We start from the raw sequence: 27,160 nt of genomic DNA, 5'->3' as shown, positions 1-27,160 counted from the left end.
TCAAATTTGCAATGATCTTTATAAGCAATAGCTTACTGACTGTACTTTACATGTTCAGTTTAAATAATTCAGCCTTGTCCCTTCAGAAAAGAGCAATTTAAATAGCAAAGTCAACTAAGAAGGTGTGAAGAATCTTTTACCACCCCACATTTACACAAGTTAACCGGTGTTTGCAGGCAAGAGTCCTCCCGAGGGTTCAGATGGCGAGGATTAGCTTTTTTTTGTATATCTTGCACATGTGTTGATCTGGCCAGTTTTTTCTCTATTTTAGTCATAAAATTCTAATTTATAGCTAAATCTACGTGTTAAGTATGTTTTGGTGTCATTCATACTGGCAAGGTATATTCGGCAGCAGAAGCATAGAATGCAAGCGTTTACGTTTTAAGGGTGGAAGGATGTGCTCCTCATTTTTAGCTGACAAGTTGGCGGAGAATATTACTTCTGGTCATCAGTGTGCCTTTTAGTTTTAAACAAAGTTCTGTGAATGACCAAGTGTAATACAAACTATCTTCAAGGTATTTGTAGCAAGTCCAGAGTATAAGAATTTCATGACACTATTGGATGTTCAGATTTGTGAAAACGTCTGTGTTGGGGGCATTAAAGTAGCACACCTGATTTTTTCCGGGGTTTGCCTTAAAAATGATTTATAGTCTATTTTTATTGTGTTTGAGGCATGATGATTTAGATTTTTCTCCACTTCAGCAACAAAAGTTTTTGGTTGTGCAATAATAGATATGTCGTATACATAATAAAAGTCCTAGTATTTACTAGTATGGGTTGATGGTTTGTGTACATGTTATACAGTGTAGGTGCCATTACGCTACCCCAAAGGAGACCGTTCTTCTGCGTTCTCCATCTGCTATTCTTACCATTGAGAAATACCAAAAATCTTCTGTTGTGTAGGCATACGCTAGTAAAACAAGTAAGTTTATTACCTAAGGAGATATCATATATATTTTGAAAAAATGCCCTCTTATTTAAGGTGTCGTAAGCTGCAAATTGCTGCTTAGATAGACCTGATATCTTTCGTACCCATCTTTGCTGTGTTGGGCCAGATTTAGTATTTGTGACCTACATGATCTTCCCTGTCTATAGCAACTTTTGTCTTTTAATTTGAGTTTTTCTTCTGTTTACCTCTTGAGAAGTATTTTGTAAAGCTGACAAAATAAATATATTGACCGATAGCTTTTGTGGTCGTTGGAGTTTTTGCCAGGTTTAAGCAACGCAACAACTTTGTCTTTGCTTTGTTTGTCTGCAGACTTTGGATATCAGTAACTGTTCTATTTTTGGTCCAAATTTTATAATAAGCTTTGTGCTCAGATTTTCAGTCAGTGCCGTACTATTCTTTATTATATACGTAGATAGTGGATCCAAGCTCAACATCGTTAAACGGTTCCTTCAGCTGACTGGTTTTGTCCTCTCTCATTTTAAGTTTCTCTTTGCTTCTTTGCCGGTAGAGATAGCACTTTCACATTTATTATGTGATTTTCAGCGATCAGCTTAATAACAAATACACTATTTTTTGCCCTCTATGTATTTTCTGCACCAGAAATACGTCATATTTGTGCTAAGCGCATATGTCTGATAAGGTTAAGTAAAGTAAAGTGTCTTTATCTCTAGATATGCCCTTAATATTTATAGACATAATTAAAATAATTGATCCTAAAGAGGAACGATTTGACAAAAATAATATTGAACGGGTGATTCTGATAAGCCGATTAATTAATTATTCATTACCCAGGGTACAACTGATTACGGTGGTCTTATTTGTACTCAAATTTTCGTAAAGGCTTCTCTTTTGAACCCCATAAGAAATGGCTAATTAACTTTTCATTAAAAATAATTTTACATACTGTTACTTTTCGACGATATTTCGAATCAGATTTCTATAGTAATAACTATTGTTAATATGGAGTCTATTTGTGAAAAGTAAATGAGTTTGTAATATCGGTCACAACTCATATATGAATGATAAGGACATAAACGGTTAAAATAAGTGCACAGAATTTTAACTAAATATATCGGCGCTCAGGAGATGGATTTATCCCAGAGATTAAAGGTTACATGTATATTCCAGGTTCTATTTACGTATTTTCATTACTAAAAAAGTATATTTAAAATAAAGGCCTTAAGATATCTTTAGATTCTATGGAAATTAGAATCTATTGAAATTAGCAAATTAAAAAATACAGACATAATTCTAAATGACCAAATTGAGACAAACAGTTGTCTCAAGTATTGTTTATATTGTAAAGGTCATCGTCATAGTATAGTCAGAACGCAACAAGGTTCTATTGGCTTTTCTGCCTTTTGTCTACTCATTCCTATTGAAAACTTAGCCACGTAAATAACGATTTAAAAATATATGTCAATATTTCTGAAGTGCCTTTCCTAAGATAACTTTTTTTAAGCCTAGTTCGTTTGACTACATGTAATGGATTTGATAGTTCCCAACAGATAAGTATTGATTGTAGGTTTGATAACAGTTGGTTGTACAATCATGTGTTGATAAATGTGATGGGTCGGTAGGTAGTCTCATTATTCCTAAATCTGACCATATGTTACCTCCCCTGTTGATTCGTGGACGTCCTAAGGGCATTTTTTCTCTCGGGGCATTCTTCCAGTTTAACTTGGCAATGCAGTTATTAGAAAGCCTTTGGATATAGCCAGCGTAACTTTGGCGTTGAGATTTAGTCTCTTGCATGACGTTGCTATCTTTATATATCTGTTAGACCTTGGCATTAGTTCCGGTTCGGTATTGGTTAGTATTCGGACCTTTGTAAGTTGGAAAATAATTCTGATGGCTTTTCTAGTAATCCTGATCTAATTAATACCTAAGTTTTACTTACATTGTTTTGTCAGCGTTCTCGTCACATTTTCAGTCAATAGCACTGGTTTAATCACTGTTTTATATATCCATTTTAGGGATTTGTATTAGACTTCTGGATTTAAAAGTGTTATGTGGGTTATATTTACATCAGTTAGCTACCTGAATATTCCATTTTATTTCTTATGTGACAGCGTCATCTACGATACCTAAAACGCTGCAATCTTTCAAAATTATATGGGTTTATTGTTACGTTATGCCCTACTCTACGTCTTCTCTCTTGTATGTTAAAGAAAATTTATTTAGTTTTCTCATTACTTACTATCAGACCGTTTTTTGCTGCTAATAGCATTATTTTATAGCATTCTAATATTTAATCTATGGATTAAATCCGGATAGCAAATAGATATTTTTCACTTTCTCGGAGAAATAATATTCTAACATACAAAATCCTATTCAATTGTAAAAACCTTTCTTGCATATTATATTTACTTATGAGGGACAGCAGCAATATCAGTACCATAATAAGGCGTATAGTCCTGGACTGGCTAATCGTTGGATAATTGGAAGCATGAGTGTAGCAGTTTTAACGTTTTCGGGACTGCTACCTGGTATCGGGGAGCAGAGATATCAGTACCAAGTTAGTGATTATAGTTGTTCCTTGAACTTTATTATTATTAAACAGCACTACATTTCCTAGTAAAATCGTCATGACTTTACAGTAAGACAAATTTTCGAACGTTGGTTATGGAAACATCATGTACATACCAGCGGATTCCCTAGATCGACATTCAGCAAAATCCTTTTAATAATCATACGGGAGTAAAAATATAAATATCTGGGAGCTTACATCAACCAAGAATTAGATTCAGACTAAGAAATCAGGGTACGAATAGAAATGGCAAGGGCAGCGTTCTTAAAATTCAAGCAATTGTTCTGTGACAAAAATCTGAATACTGCGCTGAGACTCAGGTTTGTTGAAAGTTACGTCTGGTCTCAACTATTGTACGGAGTAGAAATATGAACGGTAAAAGCGCAAATAGTTAAAAAGCTTCAAGCCTTTGAATTTTGGATATACCGGAGAATGTTGAGAATTCCATGGACTGCCAGGGTCACCAATGAGGAAGTGCTGAGAAAAATGGGTCGAGACAAAAAATTGTTGAAAACAATGAAAGTATGCAGGACTGCATACCTGGGACACATACTAAGGAATATAAAGTCTTCTGCAGACCATCATGCAGGGTAGAGTCGATGGCAAAAAGGGAATAGGTAGAAAGAGGAAGTCATGGCTGCGAAATATTCGTGACTGGACAAACATGACTGTAGACGAATTATTCCACGTTGCAAAAGACAGAGATACTTTTAGAAATGTGGTCGCCAACCTCCGTTAATGGGGACGGCATAGGAAGAAGAAGAATGATACGCTAAACAAAAAAAAAATTAATGAACAGCTTACTAAAATAGAAATAACGTCTATTTAAAATGCAATCCATTAATGGCTCAAGGTACAAAGCAGTCCCAGCATCTGCTAATGATAGTGATCTTATAAGAAATTCTCTCCCGTCCGCAAACGACATCTTCAACAAAGTGAAGAGAGCACGAAAAATATTTCACTTAAAATCAACAAAATAAAAACCAAATACAAGCGAATCAACAGAAGAAAGCAATTCAATACCTACATCTAGATAAAATATTAAAGTCAACAACTATAATTTCGAAATTATGGAACACTTTAAATATCTTAGATTAATAATCACAGTTAATAATAATGTCACTAAAGAAAAATACAAAGCATAATTCACTTCAGACCTATTTTAATACCTGATTGCGAATCATGGACAATGACTAAAACAAATAAGGAAGAACTCCGAATATTTGAAAGAAAAATAATAAGAAAACTTTTTTAACCTCATTATCATATTACTACAAATCCGTATAGAATAAGAACACATACTAAATAAAGAAAGCTCTTATTGTTTAGGAAAATAAATCGCTTAAGGTAGATCGGACACATGCATAGACGCCAAGATGTCAAACTTTGTTGAAAAACATAAACAAATTTTTAAAACCAAATTCAGTATTTTGCTTTAATCTGTGCCTTCTAAGAATTACAAGGAAAAACAGACGTTGATAAAGAGACATGGGAATCTAAAAATTGCATTCCACAACATATCTCCTCAACTAAGCAAAACCTTAACGAATTGGTTTCTAGTACTCGTAAAGAGTATATCGGAATAAAAGGAAAAAGACAGTTAAGCAAGAAGAAGAGTGCAAGCATTTACGTTTTAAAGGTGAAAGGATGTGCGCCCCATTTTTAGCTGACAAGCTTGCGGAGCATACTATTTCTGGTCCTTAGTTTGCCTTTTAGTTTTAAACAAGATTCTGTGATTGGACAACGTGCGATATAAACTATCTACAAGGTATTTATAGGAAATTCAGAGTTCAAGGATTTCATCACACTATTGGATGTTCAGTTTTGTGAAAGCGCCTGTGTTGGGAAAATTGAAGGAGCGCTCCTAAGATTTTCGGGGTTTGCCTGCATGCTCCATATTACCATTGAATGATACGAAAAATCTTCTGTTCTGTAGATATTCGCGGATAAAACGATGTTTACAGTTTGTCATACAGTTTTTGGAGAAATATCCTCTAATTTAATGTGTCGTAGGCGGCATTTAAATTGACAAATACCACCCCTGATACCTGATATCTTTCATACCCGTTGGTGTTTTTTGCAACAACGGGTACGTTATAACGTACGTTATAAGTATTACGAATAAAAATAAATAAGCAAGAAGAATATAAGTGAACCATATTTAAAAAGCGACAAAGTATTTTTTAAAACAATAAGACCGAACATATTATATGTAATAATTATTGTAATAGATATGTTGGCTAGAATCAAATTACCATAAAGTCACCGAAATATTTTATCTGACTAATGACTTACTACTGATTGTTACGTTACGTCATACGATACATTTATAGTTAAAAGCGAAATTAGGTGTTATGCCTCCTTATTATTTTAGTATCTGTTACAAGTGTATCCATGTATAATATATGTGTATCTAAAGTATTATAGTAAGATATTGAATTCCCTACATTTAAAAATCGAAATATTGAAATTAGACAATAAAAAATTATAATTTTAAGATTGATTTATAAATTATTATAATTTAAATTTTACTACTTTATTAAACAAATATTGTACATCATAAAACGTAGCAATCGAAACATCGGAACGTACATTTATATAATAAATTTTTCAGTGTCAATGCATTAAAAAAAATACTAATAAATAAAAATGGACACCTGCCTTTTCCAAGCTTATAACAGACACTAACTTAAGTTTGAAAATAATTAAAGCAAGTAATATAAATTACCACCATAAAATATTTGCCTAACTACATTAACCAAGTATTTGTGAAATTTCGGGATGACTAAATTGATTGATATTTAAATAAATTTCAAGTTCCAAAATCTACGACTAATCAAATTATTGGCAACATCGGAGGAGTTTAGTTGTGTACGCGACAAAATATATACGGATCCCAAAAGTGTTTTAACCTATTACGGAGTCCATTTAATCATACGTGTTGGTTGGAGTCTACATAAAGCGCTACCCAGATAATAATATACGCGGTGTATATTCTCCTGGAGTTAGTATAATACCGTTTTAGTACGGGGCCCACATTAACCGCTAGATCTATAAGTAGTCCAAAATTTTTTGACTAGTTTGGAAAAAATATGTAAATACTTTTTTCTTTTTGGGTGTGGTAGTCAATAAAAAATAGAGCTTTGCTAAGGCGTACTATTTATTCTGAATCCAAGCTTTCGGTGTTTTTTTGCCACCTTTATCAAGGTCTACAAAGAAAATTACTATGTTGTAACAATTTGAATGATGCAATAAAAAAGCTATAAAAAACTTACCCGAATGTAAGATTCGTGGCATAAACAACAACGTTAAATAACATGATATGTACTGCAATTACAACTACCTTAAAAATGTTACTGTTTAAAAGACACTTAGACAATTAATACATACGTTAAAAATTTTAAAAAACAAAATGAAAGACATGTTTAAACAGTCGTCGTTGCACACTTAATTTCAGTCACATTTCACGAGCTGAAAGAGAGAAAGTGGGAGGACAATTATTGTTTAAATAGTTTGAAGAAAATACAAAAAACAACTTTCAAACTAATGTCTAACAAAATACTGTTTATGAATTTTGAGTACTACCAACTGTATTACCAACTTGAAATTGAGCGGGAAATTACAAATATAATTTTTTACAACATAAAACCCGGCAAACAAAAAACACCAAATTTCCCCCAATGATCGGCTAAGAAAAAACAAACAAAACAAGTGAGGTCAAACCAAAAACTCATATATATATATATATATATATATATATATATATATATATATATATATATATATATATATGTATTCTTGTATTCTATTTTATATTAAAATTATTTTATATGTTAATAAATATATGTGAATATGCAACTAGTGACTATGTCAAAAGTTACATAGTTTAAGTTAATATAAGTAAGAAATATTTCTTTGTTTTTTATTTTATTTAAATTTATTATTTATATGTTTATATGTTTTTAATTATTTAATAAGAAAATTTGGAAATATGGTAAACTTGTACACCTTAAATGACAATGATAAAGTAAATAGCTTATTAAGAGTAATTCTGCAATATTAAAGCATGATATATTTGGCTCAAGTTACTGATGTTTGTCCTCTTGTTAAGAGCAGTTCGGGTGTTTAAGTATTGAACACATTTCCAAAAACTGTCTTTTGACGAGATTACGTTCTGTGCCAAGAATCTTAACTTCATTAAAGTCTATCTTATGCTTGGTATCAATAGCATGCTGGGCAAGAGCACAAGTATGTTTAGATAAATTAATGTCACTACGATGAGTAGTAAGACGCCCTTTCAATGATCTCCCAGTCTGACCGATATAACATGAGTCACACTCAGCACAAGGTATGTGATAAATGGTATTAACTTGTTCCAGAAGGGACAAGGGTGTTTATATATATATATATATATATATATATATATATATATATATATATATATATATATATATATATATATATATATATAAACCAAGGAACACTCGAAGAGTGGTGGGTTTTTCGGTCAAAGTGGAGAAATAAAAGACAAAGAAGGTGGCTACTTCATCTATTTATTGAAGACGTTTCGCTTTTTAATCAAGAAGCATCATCAGTTCATCTAAAAAGAACAATATGAAAAACCAAACATCCATGGAAAAGTTATTATAAGTTGGTTACCTCAAAAAGATATGTAGCAGTCAAAGATATAAAATGTGTAAAGAAGCTAATGATACTGGACATTAAAAATTATGTTGTATAGACAATTAATTGAACTGAATACAGTTTACAAATTAACTCAACTTAGCACAGCAAAAGACATGTGGTAATAGTACATGTATATAAAAAAATATGTGAAAAAACTTAAGTAAAAAACATTAAATTTATAGAGAACCAAAAAGATCATATGATGCACTTCCCACAGTATATAATTATTTAAATTTGATCTTAAATTTAGGTAACATTATTAAAAATTGAATTATAGATAGTTAAAAAAATATATAATGAAGTTACCACTCTTAAGCTTCTCAGTCGCTGTCGGTGAACTGCTACAGGAATCTTTCGTGTAAATTTTTTACAATCTTCTCTGCCAATGTTTGTGTCACCAAATATAGTTCCCTTCCGTCTATTCTCTTCAAATATATGTCGTTTTCTATTTCCGCTCTTCTTTTTTCTCTTTCCTCCAATTCTCCTTGGTCTCTTCTATTTTTCATTTAATGAGAATACACCTTCTTCTTGTGTCAAGATATTTAGTCCCACATGTAACGTAATTGCTTCCTTTTTTCCTGTGTCTTCATCCCGTGTTAGCGCGTCGGCTATGATATTGTCTTTTCCTTTGATATACCGGAATTCAAAATCGTACTCCTGTAGTAATAGAATGCCTCTATGTATCCGATTATTCACCAATCGGTTCTTCATGATGTGAACCAAAGCGGCATGATCCGTCTCGATTGTGAATTTCGCTCCCAATAAGTAATATCTTAGATAGTACAAGAGGAAGATGGCACATGGAGAATCAGGAGAAACGACGAGGTTAATGAGTTAAATGAAGGTTATGACATTGTAAGATTTGTGAAAAGTCAAAGACTGTCATGGCTGGGACATGTGCAGAGACAAAACGATGCAAAAACAACAAAGAAAATGTTACAATGGAAGCCCATAGGAAGGCGAAAAAAAGGAAGGCCCAGAACGAGATGGTTGGATGACGTGGAAGACGACCTGAAAACAATGAACATAAGACAATGGAGAAGAAGGGCACAAGAGGGATCTGAATGGAAGGACATAGCCAGACAGGCAAAGACCCATCCAGGGTTATGATGCCAAAAGAAGAAGAAGAAGTAATATCTTAATTTGTTTACACAAAATAGTACACTGGCAAATTCCAATTCTGTCACACTATATTTTCTTTCGTGATTTTTGGTCACCCGAGATATAAAACATATTGGCACTTCTTGGTCGTTTTGTATCTGTGACAAAACTCCTGCAAACTTTTGTATTGACGCATCAGTTCGGAGTATGAATGGTAGATTATAATTGGGGTGGTATATTTTTGTTCCTTTTGCAAATTCTTCTTTTAATATTTGAAAAGCCTTCTCCTGTTCTTTCTTTCCAATTCCATTTTATCCCTTTCTTCAGCAATTTTATTAGAGGAATTTCCTTTTGGCTTAAATCGGGAATTAGTTTTTTAAAATAATTGATCGTGCCAAGAAAACCTCTCAATGTTTTCAAATTCGTTGGTCTTGGATATTCATCAATGAGCTTGACTCGGTCTTCGGCTAAGCTAACTGTTGTAGTGTCCAATTGAAAACCTAGATAAATTACTTCCTTTTGGAAAAATTGACATTTTTCGATGTTTAATTTTAATCCCGCTCTGTCCAATTCTTCCAGAATTATCTTTATATGTTTCATATGGCTCTGTATATCTCGTGAAAAAATCAACAAATCATCGATGTAATGGACTATGAAATCTTCGTATCGATTTAAAATAGAATGTAGAGCCCGTACCAATGCTGCACAAGCGCTTTGTAAACCAAAAGGCACTACCTTGAACCTGTATACAATACCATCAATTGAGAACGCGGTATAGTTTCTACATTTTTCAGCTAAAGGTATCAACCAAAAACTATGCTTTAAATCAATTTTAGAGAATATGTGTGATCCTGTAATTCTTCCAAATATGGCCTCGATGTTTAGAGGTGATTCATATTGTGATACCGTGTGCTGGTTGATATTTCTGGCATCTAAACATAGTCTTAATTCTCCACTGCTTTTTTTACTATTACAATTAATATACGGTGAATCACATCGTTCAATTATTTGATCTTCCAACATTTTATTAATTTCTTCTTTCACCTGTTGTCGATATTTATATGGGATCGGGTAAGTCTTCGATCGAAAGTTTCCCAAGTTTTTTACCTCAAAAGAATGTTCGTACTTTTTTGCCACTCTGTTTTCCTCATTTATTAAAGTTTCGTGTTCTTTTAACATCAGACGCACCTAATTTTCTTTTTCTTCTCCACATATCAATTTTCTTTCTTTTTCCTCAGATTCTTGACACATATTTATCGCACATTTTTCCTCCTCTTTTTCATCAATCTCTTCCTTAAATACCACTGTTTCAATCATATCCTTTTCATTTTCCTTTGTTGACATTTCTTCTTCTTCTTCGGGGCTCATCCCTTCTTTGGAGGAATCTCCGGTATTGACTTCCTTTATCCTTTTCTTAAGTTTTCTTCCTTTTCTTCTTTGTCCTTGCTTCGTTGCCAAATTCATTTCCACTGTTTGTTCTTTTTCCGAATTATCAATTTTCTTTTTCCCATTTTCATTTTCCTGTTCTCCTGCTTTTTCTTCTGTTAGTTTCATCGTATTATTTTTGAAATCTATGACTACATGTTTTTCTGCCAGTTCGTCCACTCCTACAATCATGTCATGCGACATGTTTGGCATTATTACACATAATAGTGCGTACATTTTCTCATCCAATCGTACCCTCACTCGTATTCCTTCATTTATCGTTGCCAATGTCCGTTTATTTGCACCCACCAAATTTACCCTTGGCATTTTGTAAATTAAATTTGTCAAACTCACTTCTATTAATTTTCTGTTTACCAATGTTATTTCTGAACCGGTGTCTATCAAAATTTTGATTGGTCTATTTTTTATGAAACCATCTACAAATTTTAAATTAACTCCTCTTCTTTCCTCATTATTTCCTGTTAATTTAATGAATTCCTTCGGGTGACAAAAAATTCCTGCCTGGTTTTTTTGGTTTTAGTGGGTGCTTTTCGTGAAAAACCGTCTGTTGTTCTTCCGTATTTCTTCTTTCATCGCTGTGTCTTTCATTCTCATTTTCCTCTATTTGTGTATGATTTACCTCTCTTCTGTTTTCTTTTGGTCTGTCATATCCGTTCCGGTTTCCACGATATTCCTGTTCATTTCGTCTATTGTAATTTCTGTTTTCGGGATATGCGCGTGTGTTATTTCTGTTGTGATTTTCTCGATATCTGTCCTCATTCCATAGCCGATTTCTGAAATCATCATTTCCTCTTCTGTTTTCCCTATTTTCGTTTTCCCTCTTGGGAATAAATTCTCGTCTAGTGTAATCCCTCCTAAAATTTTGTCCTCTCTCTCTGTATTCCTGAGTTTCTCGGTGTCTGTAATTTTCTTGTGACCTTCTTGCTCTTTTTTCCTGTATCCGTGATGCCCTTATTTGTAGGAATTGGCATAAACTATCGATGTCTTTGTAGTTTTGTAGGTTGATTTGATCTTCAATTGTGTCATCAAAGTGTCTTGCAATCAACTCTACTAATTGCTCGGATGAATAATTGTATTGCAGATGTTTTGCGTTATTGTACATTTGCAATGCGTATGTTTTTTCTGATATACCCATCCTCTCATGGTATTTCCCATTTTGCAATTCCTTGTTTATCTGTAATTGCTCTGTCTTTCCCCAGAAAAAACTCAGAAATTTATTTTCAAATTCTTGCCAATTTTCAAATTCCTCCACTTTGACCGTAGACTATCCATAGACACGCCTCATCTTTGAGATGATTTCTGATCATTTCCTTAGCTGTCTCAAAGTTTCCCATGTATTGTATCTTCTTCTTTAGATTATTCATAAACGGTACGGGGTGAAGTTTTCTTACATCCCCGCCAAACTGTAATTTTACCTCGCTTGTTCCATGGACGATAACTTCTTTTCTCTCTGCTCCTCTTAGTTCAATTTCTGCCATTTGTTTTTCATTTTGCTTAAGTTTCCTTTCCATTTCTTTCCTGTCTTCTTGTAACGCCATTTCAAATTTTGTTTCTAACTGTTCTAATTCCTTTTTCTGTACAGTCTTAATATCTTTCATTTTAGTTTCTATTTCTTCTCTCTGCATCTCTAGTTTCCTCTCTGTTTCTTCTCTGACTTTTTCTAAACAGACTTTTACCTCATTTTCATATTTGTCCAAACGCTTTTCCATTTTCCTATCATTTTCTTCTAATTTTTGTTCATAGTTTTCCAAACGCTGCTCTATATTTCTGTTATTTAGTTCTATTGTTTGTTTTGTTTCATCCATTTTTAGTGATGATTCTTGTATTTGTTGTGTCTATATTTGCATCATTGCTAATAATTTTTCCAGCATCCCTGTTTCTTTTCTTTCCTCCATTATTGTAGCATTTCCTTCATTATCCGATCCTTCATCAATAATTGTTTCCTCTTCCATCTTATCCTCTTTCCTTTCTTGCGTTTTGCTTTGACTCCTTGTGGCCGACATGTTCGTTAGATTATTTATCCCCGCCAAATATGAAGCTTTGAAATTTGTGCAATAATATCCCCGCCAAATATGAAATTCGAGTAATGTTGCAAAGACGAAAACTTTTCCTCTTATCCCAAATGCAATAAAATTTTAAAACTTTTGTCAGTTGTAAAAATCAATCAAATATCATAAATTATATCATGTAAAAATTTGTACCTAGAGAAATTTGAAATGTAATGTCATAAAAGCAAATATTATAAACTTTAACCATCGGCAAATAAATTTTCAATCAATCTGCTTTCTTTCTCTATCCGTTTAAATTTTAACTAGAAATACTTTCTACGCCTTACACGTTGGGGGCCATTTATTATGATTGTTTATTTTGACTTTAATCTTATTTTATTGAGCCAATAAAAAAATATAACTTATTTGTTATCAAAAGTAAAATAAACTCCTTATATTACCTGTGTTCGATGGATTCAAAGATGTTCTAGTTGTCTTTTATCGGGATAGAGAAGAAGGATAAGAATAAAAAATATATTATATTACAAAAATTTACGTTTCTTTATTTTATATGAACGAATAAAACAATTATCAATTTCTGTCGTTATCTTATCAATCAGCATACAAGAAAATAAATCAAATTTTTATAATAATAAGATTTTAAATCTACATACATTTATATTAAGTGAAAACCAATTTTACTTAAATTTTTCTTTACTTGAAACAAGAAACAACAAAACTTTAAACTTTTGATTAGCCTAACAAAACCTCAGTTCTTAAATTTTAATGCTAATGACCATGATGTCAAAACGATCCTTCACAGATATAAAATTCAATTGTACAAAACACTTACAGCTTATTTTCTTATTGAGTTGTATGTTGGAACATACCCAGAAAAGTCCAGTCTCCTCAACGATGTGATCTCTCCTCTTTGGCACCTCGACTCCTTCCTAACGTCTCTGCAAACCTCCTGCAGACTGCACAAAAACACCTGATTCACTTCTCCAAACTCAGCTACTTATTTATGACACAAGGACCTCCTTTTGTCAACTTGATGCCGTAAAACTACTTTCACATATACTTCACAAAATGCCCAAGGTAGATACAAGGACCTTTTTTAATCTACTTGTTATGTCCTTCTGCAAAACTATACACTTCTTTTCACAATGCCGGTATCCAAACTCACGAACCACACTCTATCTTGAGACAAACGACTGTTTCTTTCGATGACCAAATTATAACTAACTTCTCCGGTCTCATGATCGGCTCACAAATTCCCATTTAAAAACGACCGTCCAATCAAAAGCTCAAATTGTGTTTACCATGATTTTGGAAAAGCCTAATTTCAGTTTCAGAGAAAAAATAAATAGCTTACTTTAAAATTTGTTTTGTCAATACACAATTTATACATATTTCAAAAGATTAGAATATGGTCATTTAATACTCGATTATACAAACAATGAAAAGATTAACTTACAGGTAAAATGTCTTCTAATTCTAAACAAAGGTTTTTTGATAGTTTTGTTTGAAACGGAAAAAGACGTTTGCCAAACAAATTTCTATTCTTATCTACACTAAATCTTATCTTAAATTACTACATACAATTTGTTTATATTGATATCTTAAAATTTTATTTTGATGGATTTTTTTATTTATTTTTCTTTTGCTTGGGAAAGAAGAAACATAACAATATATATATATATTTCAAATTATTTTTAAATATTGATTTATAGTATCAGCAATCGGTCAGGAAATAAAACTCTATTTGTTCAGTATATATATATATATATATATATATATATATATATATATATATATATATATATATATATACGTATATATATAAATAAAAACTTTTATTTCCTGGGTTTGTCGGTCTGTTGTAAATAAAACTATTTAATTATTGCTTAAACGTTTCGGCAAATTTGCCATTTAAGACTACACAATTATAAATAAGTTTAATATTATTAAACTATTTTATATTAATCCATTATACAGAATGTTTAAAGATTAATTTCCAATTTTAACTTAATTTAATTATTAACCCATTTCTGTTCCTTGTGACTACGCAAATATCCCTCTTTGTAACTGTAGATATTTAGCCAAAGAGTGCACTATTATACTAGTTGGTGTTACATAAATAAAATCATATTTATTCAACGGGTTTCAGTTGGGTTTGAATGGTCTTTGGTACTGTTAATAATGGACATTAGATTTGAATAAGTGATCTATAGTTTTTAATAATTATAATTTTGAAGCTTTGGAAAATACTACATGACAATAACAAATCTGTTTTAACAACCAAACCTCCACCAATATTTATACATAATGTATCATACATTAAACCTCTCTATGAACTCCTATATGAAACAGCATCCAAAGCCTGCACTGTAAAAAGCTTAAACAACAACCAAGTTAAAATACAGGTGACTACGCCAGACAGCTATTCTTCTGCCATCAAAGCTCTAAAGGAGAAAAAAACACAATTTGACTCATACCAACTAAAAGAAGAGGTAGTTTTAAAAAATGTCCATGCATCGACCGAACCGGAGGATCTAAAAAAAGAAGAACTGGACCACAACGTCCTGAATACATCTAACATTCGGCAAAGAAGTACTAAAAAGTGCCTTCCTTTATTTAATATAGAATAGTTACCAAATTAATTACCACAATAGTTAAAATTGAACCTCCACATCCTAAATGTGATATACCTCAATGTCAAAGATGTCAAAACTATTACCATACCAAAAAGTATTGCAACAGAAATCGACGTTGTGTCAAGTGTACAGATCATTTCACTAGCCATTGTCCAAGGAAAAGTCGAAATAACGAAGTAAAGTGTGTCAATTGTTCTGAAAATCATCCTGCCAACTGCAAAGGCTGTCAGGTATACAAATAACTACAACAGAAAAAAAAACCCAAAAAATACAAAATCATGACCAAGTTACGCCAATATAACTGGGAAAGCAAGTAATCAACCCGTAAACCAACAAAACATCCAACAAGCCACCATGTTGCAACCTCAGTTTCAACCGCCTCTATAACTACCTTAATCAAGCGATGGCAACTTTGAACAAATAATAGGCTGTACAATAAGTTTTGCGGTTCAATAAGAGAGGGCGTCGCTACTAGCGTATTTTTTTTTCCTTATGTTGATACACTCTTCATATGAACATACGTGAAGTTTCATTTCAATCTGTTAATTCATTCTTTGTTTACAAGCCATTTAATATCGACGGGTTACAGTATTTATTACAATAGAAAAATCAAATATCGAGCAGTGATTGAATTTTTATTTTTATAAGGTTTAAAAGCAAAAGAAATTTATGAACGAATGTTGAAACTATATAAGCACTCTTTTCTTGTTGAGCAGTGTAATCAATATTCTGACTGAAGTATTTTGAAAGCTATGTTCACAATGGTAGCCGCATTCGCTAACAATGGAACAAAAACACATTAGAATGCGAGTTTCTCAGCAACATTTAAAGCGTTTTCAACAGGATAAGGTGGATTTTCAATTCATCATTATGGATGAGATTTGGGTCTATTACCATGATCCTGAATCAAGACAAAAGGCTAAAGAGTGGTGTGAATTTCGAGAAATTGGCCAAGTAGGTGTTAGCATCAGTTTTTTGGAATGCTAAATGAATTTTGTTTGTGGATTACATGCAAACTGGTAAAACAATAAATTTTGAATATTATTGTAAACTTTTAGACAAGCTGAAGGACTAAATTCGTAAAAAAAGACCTGGTTTGCAGAAGAAAAAATTTCGAATTGTTAGAGCATCCACGTATTCACCAGATTTGGTGCCTAGCGACTTCCATTTGTTTCAATACCTAAAAAAATTTATGCGTGGAAAACGTTTTTTTATGAGGTCATAGCATCTGTGGCAGCGTATTTTGAAAAAGTAAATGTGAAAGTTGAAATCTAGCGTTTATTTAGGCATATTTTAAATGCCTCACATTTGCAAAACCGAAAACCGAAATTACAGACTATAGGTTTTAAAGATTTGCATCTAATAATAAAAATTCCATAGTGACCGGTCAATGGAAGTGTTAAATATTATTAATCTCATGAGAACCGTAAAAAATGGTAAAAATCGCTAAACGTTTATCTATTATAACTTTATATAAACTGACTTGATTTGCAATTCTAAAATTGCAAATTTGTAAATGCAAAAATGTCGTACGAAAGGCGCTCTCCTCACCTTTAAAACACATTTTGATTTTTGTCGATAGGATATTCTGATCAAAAGGTATCAGATTTTTACCGTCGAGTTGATACAAATTTTATTTAAAATTGATTTTGCACGCGTAAAGATAATTCATAATATCGTGGACCGTACGTAATCATTTAGTGACGTCGCTCTACGAACGAAACAATGATATCGGGCATTGCTAAAAACATGCAGTTCTCTTAGTACTTCAGTGCGTTATCGTAACGAGACAGAGACAAACTAGTCTTTGCATTAGTGAAATAGCTTTAATATTTTTATTTTTTTTTTGTGAACAATCGTTTTTAATATTTTATAGTGAGGTACTATTTATGTTCAGTGCGTTTCAAGTTGTTTTTAACATTTTTTAAAAAAAATTCACTTTTAAAAGTGTGTAACCTTATTGGGCTTATTTGATTTTAAAACATTGTTTTTAGTTGTTTGAGGCCCTTATCACAACCTAAAAATGGATTTATACAAAACTGTTTAATAAATTAGGAACACTTTTTGTATGGGCGACCTCTTGAACATTATTCTGCGGTATTTTATGAAAGTGATTATGCAAAAAATCTCATGGGAATATTTTTAAAAGGAATTCGAGGTTTTCGTCTCGTATTAACATATTCTGCTGAATTTAAAACCAAAATCCTATTATTTTTTATCATACATTGATTTGTTATTTATTTATTTGTTCTCTAGATTTTTTTCAATTCTTAAGAGGTTTAGTTATAAGCCAAATTAGTGCAGTGTAAATATTTTACATTTTTACACATCCTTTTTTAACTCGGGATACTTCTGGTACAACTGTCCAAACTTCAGTAATCGGCGTCGACTTATATTTTAAACTGCACTTGATCTTGTTGCACCTCTATTAATTCTAATTCTGCAGCAGATGTTTTTTGAGTCATAATTATCTATATTGGAAATGGAAAACTCACCTTGAATTATGTTAGTTTTAAATGGATTCCATATAAGTTGAAATGAAGTAAGCTAAATTATTATCAAATGCGTGTATATATTAGTAGTGCATTTTTTTGTTTATTTTAGTAAATTTTCGAAATATGAAATGAAGAGGGCACTAACTACTAAACAGTTAATAGCTTTGTTAGAAGGAGACTCAGACTGAAAAAATGCTGACTCACTTGATGTGGTTTATGTGCCGTCAAAAACAGATGAAATTTCCGATGTAGAAGACATTGATAATAATATTATTGGTGAAGAATGAATAAAAACGGATATTGCAGGTACATATGAAATACAAGTGAATGGGAATTTTGACCATTCTGATTATCATATTCTTCTGAACCATAGATCAAAACGTCCAAAGAAAGAACCAGGCAAAAATAATAAATCTAAATTTGTCCCAAGTTGGGTGAAAACAGATACTCCTTCGTACTCAGCAGTAATTCAACCATATAATATCAATCAGTCTGATCGATATTTAGAAAATATAAAAGCCAACCATGGAGGGAAGTCCCCTATTGAAGTTTTTTCACTCTTTTTTGATAAAGAAGTAAGTAAGAGCATTCTATATTATACAAATACACACAACGCAAAAGTCTAGGGATATTTTTATAAATAGACGTATTTTGTTTATCTGTAATCAACTTAAAAAAAGTAATACAAAATTTGTAGTTTAAATTGTTGTTTAATAAGTCAAAAACCATATAAATTGAAAAAAAAAAACAGAAAATTGGAGCAAAAAAAATATATTGAAAATCACCCATATTTCACAGACCACCATAAAATGTCAAAAATACGAAATATAAACTTAAAATAAAGTATGGCCACCACGTTGGTTTATCACAGCTCTACATCTACTTTTCATGCTCCGAATCACATTGTTAATGTCTGCTTGAGGTAGTTGTGTCCATTGTTCTCTCAGAAGCTCTTTTAATTAAAACTCATTGTAGATATTGCCCATATATGGAGTAATTCTTCGTTGGAGCATGTCCCATACATGCTCAATGGGATTCAAGTCCGGTGATTGTGCTGGCCACGGCAATACATCAATACCCTCGTTATCCAACTAGTTTGTTACAATATGCGCAACATGTGGTCGAGCGTTATCATGCATAAAGTAAAAATTTTCTCCAACAGCAGCAGCAAACTGGCGCACAACAGGTTCAAGACTAGTGTCCAAATATTGGTGACTTGTTAGAAAGCCACGTGGGAAAATGAGGTCAGTTATTCCGTCAATCATGATTCCGCCCCATACCATTAATGTACCACCTCTGTATGCATACACTTCTTGAAGATGTCGTAATCATTCTCCATTTCCGGGTGGTCTCCAAACTCTTGTCCGACGAGAACCTGGATGAAATCCATATCTAGACTCGTCACTAAACAAAACTGTGGCCCAGTCATTGTCAGTCCAATTCTGAAACTCTTGAAATCAGGTTAGTTTTGCAGCGCGATTACCTTTAGATAAAGGTGGACATCTCAGTGGTCGCCGACTAAGAAGATTGGCTTCATGGAGACGATTCCTCACAGTACTGCTGCTAATTGTTACATTATGTGCAAGCTGTAATTCATTAACCATTTCGGGTGCTGTAATTGTTGGTTGCCTTCTGGCATTTAAAATTAAATATCGGTCTTAAGCGACGGTTGTAGAGCGACCACTTCCTGGATGTTACTCGGCTGGACTCCCAGTGTCTCTAAACCGACGCCACAAACCACTTACGACGCTTTGGGAGACACCCAGCTGGTCAGCAACTTGAGTTTGTCGCATACCAGTTTGAAGGAGTCTCACGGCTCTATTCATCTCATCCAACGTTAAATGTTGTCGTTGCATGGTAAAAAGACAATATCTTTAACTCACCTATTAAGCAAGAATGGTATAAAGTGACTAAAATTAAAAACAAACAAAACATAAAAATGTCGATTTTTTTGTCCCTTATAAAAAACATTCTAAAACACGTATTGCTATCAGTTTTACAATTTTTTTTTTTTTTTTTTTTTATAAGAAGTGAGTGTCTGTATCAACAATTATAGTACAAGCAAATTTATATGGTCATGAAATTTCTCTCGTTGGTATTGTCAAATTATTAAAATATCGTTAGACTTTTGCGTTGTGTGTATTTATGCATCGCAGAATAACCGTCACGATTTTGAAATGAACGATATAGATTTAAAAAAATTTATTGGCATATGTATATTATCTGGTTATCACACTCTGCCTTAAGTAAATATGTATTGGTCTAAGGATTAAGATAAAGAAGTGCACATTTTAAGAGAAAGCATGAGCCGAAATAGATTTCGTTCAATCAAACAGAACATACATTTGTCAGATAACACCTTACTGAATAAAAATGATAAATTTGCAAGATTGTCACCAATTTTTGAAATAATTAACCGAAAGTTTGCACAATTCTTTGCAAAAACTCTTTCCATTGACGAGGAAATGGTTCTATATTTCGGGCGACATTCGTGCAAAGTGTTCATCCGTGGAAAACTTGTTAGATTTGGTTTTAAACTATGGTGTTTATGTTCTGATACTGGTTATTTGTACAAATTTATTCCATATGGCGGAAAAACTGAGAAAACAGACGGCAGTTGTTTTTTACTTTCGATCGTTAAAACCCACAGCAACATAGGGTTTTTTTCAGAAACTTCTTTATGCCATATGCACTTTTTGGACTATTGAAAGAAAAAGGATATGTTGCAATAGGAACAGTAAGGGAAAATCACACTGCTAACTGTCCTCTAGAAGAAAACAAAATTATGAAAAAAAAAAGGAAAGAGGTTCATATACATGTGAGCTAGATTCCAATTTAGAAGTTTTGGTGACAAGATGGAACGATAACTCAGTAGTGGATGTAATGACAAATTTGTGTGAAGTTTTACCCCTTATGCAAACTAAACGTTATAACCGGAAAGAACACAAATAAATTCTTATCCCTCAGCCTAATGTAATTCACCAATATAACCAATACATGGGTGGAGTGGATCTGCATTATAATGGCATTGCGAATTACCGTATTAAAATAAGAGGAAAAAAGTGATGGCGGCCGTTGTTTACTAACATGATTGACAGTATGGTGGTCAATAGTTAAAAAATTTTTAAAATTACGAATGATTATAAAATTTCCGAACTGGAGTTTTGTTCAAGATTGGTTCTTAACTTACTAAAATATAGAGGACATGCAGAGAATAGTGAAGAAACCGCTACATCATTTTCAAACTCAGTATATGGAGTCCATCTAAATTTGCTTTACTAGATAAAACTAGATTCGACAATATTGGCCACATTATAAAAAGAGACGATAATAGTGCAAGAAAAAAATGTCGGATGTGCAAAAGTAATACTATTTATTTATGTAAAAAGTGTAGATTGCATCTACACCCCGGATGTTTCGAAAATTTTCATCTTAAAATTTAATTTACAATTAAGATACAATATGTTCCTTTATTACAAATTGTACGCGTATGCGGCCAAAGGTGCGTATACGCACCCACCTGTTTTTTCCTTCATGAGAAAAAGAATTCTTTTTGGTTCTAAATTAGTCTTAATTTATGTGTTTTTAATCCATTTTAATAAATCAATCGTCAAATTTCTCTTTGTTTATTGCCTCGGCCGGTAATGGGTTAATAGGCATATTAAAAGTTTTCCTTATGAAATCTATCTCTCTTCAATGGCGCTACAGCCCAAATCGAGCCTTGGCCTCCCCCAAACTATGCCTCCAACCTTGCCGGTTATGTGCCGATCTTCTCTAGGTTCTCACGTCTAGCAAATTTTGCGCGTCCGCTGCCAATTCATCCCCCCATCTTTTCCGTGACCCTGAACCATCAATTGTTCTATTAAAACCATGCAAGATCAAATAACGAACAGCAATTATTCGCAGCATGGAGGCAAACAAAGAGTGAAAAATGATCACTTAGCAGAAAAATATGAAAAGCTACAGTGCGAGCTTAGTTTAATGCGTGAAATGATTAAGAACTTGATCTTTAAAAACGCTCAATTTGAACTAAACCTAAATAAGCAAAAAAAGAAGAGAGAACTAGAATATCACTAGGATGAGGAAGAATTGGCGAAATAAATCGAATGGATTAGAGTAAAGGAAAGAAATAAAAATAAAGGAAAATGGATACCTCGTTATCATCTCCACAACAAAATAAAGTGGCTAATAAGCCAATAGAAAAACAACCACCACCTGTTATAGTAGATGGAGTGGAACATTACAATGCACTTCATGAAAAGATAAGAATGGCAATGGTTGGCTATCAATTTAAAATCTTAAATAATAATAGCATTAAAATTAATGTAACAGATCGTATATATTATAGAAAATTGATATATATGTATATTTAATGAAATAAACCTTTAGTATCACTTATTTGAAAACAACCAGAAAAAGCAAATAAAGGTGACGGCAAAAAATTTACATTGTGCATGTAGCACAGAGAAGATAGTTGAGGACCTGCTCAAAAAATACTTCAAAATAACTTGAGCTGTAAGCAAACTAGAGAATATTTCAGATTACCAATATCTTAGGAATTAAAGTTACCATTGATGAGAAACCAAAATACAAAGTCCTCAGTAGTAAGCGCTAATAAGACATATGCAGACTGCTAAAGGTACTAAGTCTAGAAGGGAAACAGAATCTAATAATCAATAAGATTTGACTATAGAAACTAGCCTTCAAGTAATTTATAAAAAAACTGACCGATCAGAAAAGGTTATTTAAAAGAATTGAGGAAATATTGACTGCTCTAGAACATGGAAATAAAGGAGACATCCCAAAAAAGAAAATAAAAATGGGAAGCGGTCTTAAAATAATGAGTGATGGATTCGACCGTTACTTGATAAAAATAAATTTTACATAACAATAAAACACTGAAAGCCTTTCTAGATATCTCCTTAGGGACATGAAAAACATTTTCATTAAAGCTCCTTTAGTCCAACTTTTTAGAGAAATATTGCCTAACACTTCATTACCGCCTGAACCAGTGTTAACTTGGTGGAGTATATCGTTATATGCAGCTTTATACTAAGCTTTATACTTTATATTTAATTTTAAAATATTCTTTTTAATCGTTAATGAAGCGCTTATAGTCCAAGAGATATAGCCGAAATTTTGAACTGATCAGTAATATGACATTTCTCTATTGGAATATATTCATTGTAACTGGGTTAAGACTTTGCCTTACAGGCGGACGCCCCTCGTGGTACAGGGGGTGGCTATACAGGGATGAAGTTGTCATTTTTTCGGAAAAATTAACGATCGATAATATGGCTGAAAATTTGCCCAGAGTAAGATCTTGGTATAACTAGACGAAATCCCAAAGGGCGGACGCGAGAGTGGATACATAAGGGATGGCAGACAGGGGTGAAGTTGCAATTTTTTGGGGAAAATTAACGATAAGTAATATGTCCGCCATTTTCATGGCTCATTATTTAGCCCCTAAAAACTCTAAATCCAAGAGGGCGGACAGCTGGGTTGGTACAGAGAGCCATAAAACGGGGTCAAATGTACCACTTGCCTGCGCATTTTAGGTCTCGGTAACAATTTTCAAACTGATTTTATTATGATATTTTTATACCGATTGATTTGAAAATTCGTATGCTCACTTCTGTTACTATTCTGAAAAGCGTCAAAGTAGAGTTTTCCTCAAAATTTTCCAAAAAAATTTCCGTAAATGAAATTTTTTTAATTTTTTGAGGTAAAATCTAATTTGTACAATCCTTTCGATTTTCTGTAAGTTATACCATGATTTTTTTCCAAAAATGTTTGAACAATTTTTCCGATAAGAAAAAAAAAAATAGAAAAACTTTTCTAAAACATTTGATAAAACTCTACGTCATCGTCTGAATCTTTTATAGAATATTTTGTAGTTTTAAAATGATATTATGATAATGTTTTTTTTTCAAACTAAAGTCAGATTTTCTTTACAAATCACATTTTTTTCTTAAATATAAATATTTTACGAATTAATTTTTAATTGAATAAATGTTTGATATTAGAATGAAAAACAAAAAAAAATATTTTCAATATAATAATCAATTGAAATTATCTGATGATTGATAAAAATTAATTATGAAACCGGTTAGGTTTTATTGACCGAAAACATCCCATTCACTTACGATTGCACTTTTATATATATATATATATATATATATATATATATATATATATACGCATATTTTGTGTATACCACCGGTGTTACTGGATGATTATGCCCATCTTCTTCATGTAGCCTGTCCTTTTAGAACGTTGGTTACCATCATAGCTATCTTACTTTTATTCACTGCAACCCTAAATAGCATGCTTGTATCAACACCATACCAATCTCGCAAGATCTTCAGCCATGAGATTCTTCTTCGTCCTGGACTGCGTTTGCCTGCTATTTTTCCTTGCATGATATTTTGTAGCAACCTATATTTGGGACCTCTCATTACATGTCCGAAATACTCCAGCTTTCTCTGCTTGATGCTTTTTATGATCTCAGTAGTCTTGCTGAGAGGTTCTAGTATTGTGGAGTTTCGAATCTTCTCCACTCAGGAAATTTTTAAAATTCTTCTATAGCACCACATTTCGAAAGCCTCAAGGCGATTTAGATCGATTTTATTCACAGTCCAGGTCTCGACACTATAAAGTAAGACCGAGAACACGTAGCAGCGAAGTAGGCGGATCATCAGTGCCAATTTTAGGTGCCTTTATTATGCCCATCGACCAACATCAATTCCTCGGGTTAGAGGCCCTCTGGCTGGATATGTTGCTCTCCGGCGTAATCATCGTAATAACACCCTTGGTGCATAAATAACTATTAAACCATTGTTTTTAATTGATAATGAAGTGCGTATGGCAGGGTGGGCGCGCTCATTTGTACCATGAGAATTTAAACCAGAATAAATTTGTGTCCTAGATCTTATTTCTCTCTCTTATACAAGCCGTAGCCCGAGCACCTGTCATGTCATAATCGCTTCATTGACGATAAAAAAACAATACTTTAAAATGGAATAGGCCTATCCATTTTAAATACTTATCGGGAAATGATATAACAGGGTTTGAACTTGAACTTAGGTTCTTGGTGAATTCAAAAATAATGGTTTTTACTTGTGTTTTTGAGCCTTGAAAATCGTAATGTTGCGTTTTTTTTCAGTTTGAAATTATTTATAACTTGAAAAAGATCAAGTTTAGAGAAAATCTACAAGAGATTTATTTTGTTCAGAATGATCCAAAAAATTAATAAAAACTGGACCGAACAAATTTATTGATACAATTTGTAAAAAAAAAAACTGTATGCTTTTTAAGCGCTTTTTTGAATTTCTTTATGCTTTTTATGCGTTTTTTTGCGTTTTTTGCTTTTAAATCCGAACTATTTTATAAAGAGTGGTGTTTTCTCCCTATGAAAATAAAATCTCTTTTCAAGGGAAATAGTGGGCTACCTATGTTAAAAATAACCTGTCTTATTAATACGTTTTGTCTATTCCTTAGACTAGATTACTAGTTTTACTAAATTATACCTTAATCCACCTTTATCTTATTTAACGCAGAATTCGAACACAACATTTTGCAGTTCATGTGAGCTGTACTTTACACTACGTACAGATCCGACCCTGTCGCGTACTTCAATATGAAATTAAAATGGTCAATGTTTTTAGGATTAATAATTTTTTTTTTCGGGTATGCGTATTTCCAAGGGGTATGATGATTTGCAACCACTCTACTGTATTTTGCGCTAATTTTTAAGAACTTTTTCTTTTTTAATTATTTATTTTTATTATCTAACTTAATGTTACGAATTATAGAAAATTTCTAATAATTACCCTAACTACTGGTTCTAAACCCCATTGGCAACACAAATGCAAAGGAGATCGCTTATCTTTCGCTTCATCCCCTCCTTCACCATTAGGTCCTTGTATCCTAGGTGTATTCAAATCGCAACCAGCATGGATGAGGAAGATAGCTTCCGACTCCTTATTTTCATCTATTGCCCTTAAATTCAAAAAAGATTTATTATTGATTTGATGTTGATTATATTAAGCTTGTTTATTTTGTTGAATCGAAGCTTTTTATGCTACAGAAAATTTTCATATGCAGTGGGTAGCGAGCAGGTCAACATAATAATTTATCATGTAGACAATAGAAACAGCTATACACTGGCGCATGGCGTTGCAATATTAAACAATTTGAGAATAATATTTTATATTTGAAACCACAAAATACTGTATTACTCACTTAAACAGTAAATGAAATTTGATTTTAAAAAGGTTGTTTTATCTTTAAAATCGTAATCATATAGTCATTGAGGACATACAAGGAACTCATAAGAATAATTATTTTAGAGAATTTTCTAACCACTGGATTTAAAAGGAGTTTGTAATTCAGTCTCATTATCTTTTACAGTCTCATAAAAAAAGTGTAAATGCGCGTATTATAAACGATTTTATAGGAAGGAGACGAAAGTATATAAAGATGGAGTACGTATAAAGGTCAGATTAACACGGAATCCGTAAGGGATAGTTTACAAAGTGTTTCAATATATACAAGCAACTGCTCAATATACTGCTTCCGCAAATAAAGTGTGAGCGAAGCTACAGTTAGCTCGACTAATCAATCCAAACCAATCACACCGTTGTGATGTATGGAAGCGAAACGTGGACGATAACAAAGGCAAACGAAGAGAGAATATGTGTTTTTGAAAGAAAAATCCTAAGGAAGATCTTTGGCCCTGTGCTGGATGAAGCATCAGGACAATATAGGATAAGAACTAACAAATAGCTCGAAGAACTTTACTCAGACGCCAACATCATAAAAGAAATAAAGTCCAGAAGACTCCAATGGGCAGGACACCTCAGAAGACATTCTGACGAACGAACAGTAAGACTGGTGTTGGAGGAAGTCCCAACTGGAAGGAGACCACGCGGACGCCCTCGTCTCCGGTGGCGAGATAATATAGCAAGAGACCTAAGCACTATGGGCGTGGAGAATTGGATGGAGGTTGCTCAAGACAGAAAACAGTGGAGGCATGTTGTCGAGTCGGCTAAAACCCACGAAGGGTTGTAACGCCACGGAGTAAGTAAGTAAGAAGCTATAGTTAGAGTGTCCGTCGCCAAAAAAGGTTATGATAGATACTCTCTTCAAGCTTTGAATAATCGCTTCATTAGTCCGAGTCTGATACGGTTTCCATACTGCGACTATTTTTGATCCTGGGGCATGTTCCTCTAATTTTCCCGAAATATGTCGATTTTATGACATACCGAAAATTTATAGATACTGCTATTATTTTTAATTAAATAGCT

At 32.8% G+C, this 27,160-nt stretch overlaps 1 protein-coding gene across 2 annotated transcripts in view; it reads right to left on the bottom strand.

The window, feature by feature from the left end:
* The window catches only part of LOC140441362 (rabankyrin-5), a 456,167-nt gene that overhangs the window by 131,148 nt on the left and 297,859 nt on the right, over positions 1-27,160 (bottom strand). For both annotated transcript variants that reach the window (XM_072532038.1, XM_072532039.1), the window contains one exon: positions 25,685-25,853. In XM_072532038.1, the coding sequence (XP_072388139.1) occupies positions 25,685-25,853 (169 nt within the window). The remainder of the gene's footprint in view (positions 1-25,684; positions 25,854-27,160) is intronic.

The sequence above is a fragment of the Diabrotica undecimpunctata genome, chromosome 5, assembly GCF_040954645.1.
Source record: "Diabrotica undecimpunctata isolate CICGRU chromosome 5, icDiaUnde3, whole genome shotgun sequence".
In the NCBI taxonomy this organism is placed as follows: domain Eukaryota; kingdom Metazoa; phylum Arthropoda; class Insecta; order Coleoptera; family Chrysomelidae; genus Diabrotica; species Diabrotica undecimpunctata.
Note: the sequence above shows the minus strand (reverse complement) of the source record. Positions and strands in the feature narration are given on the sequence as shown.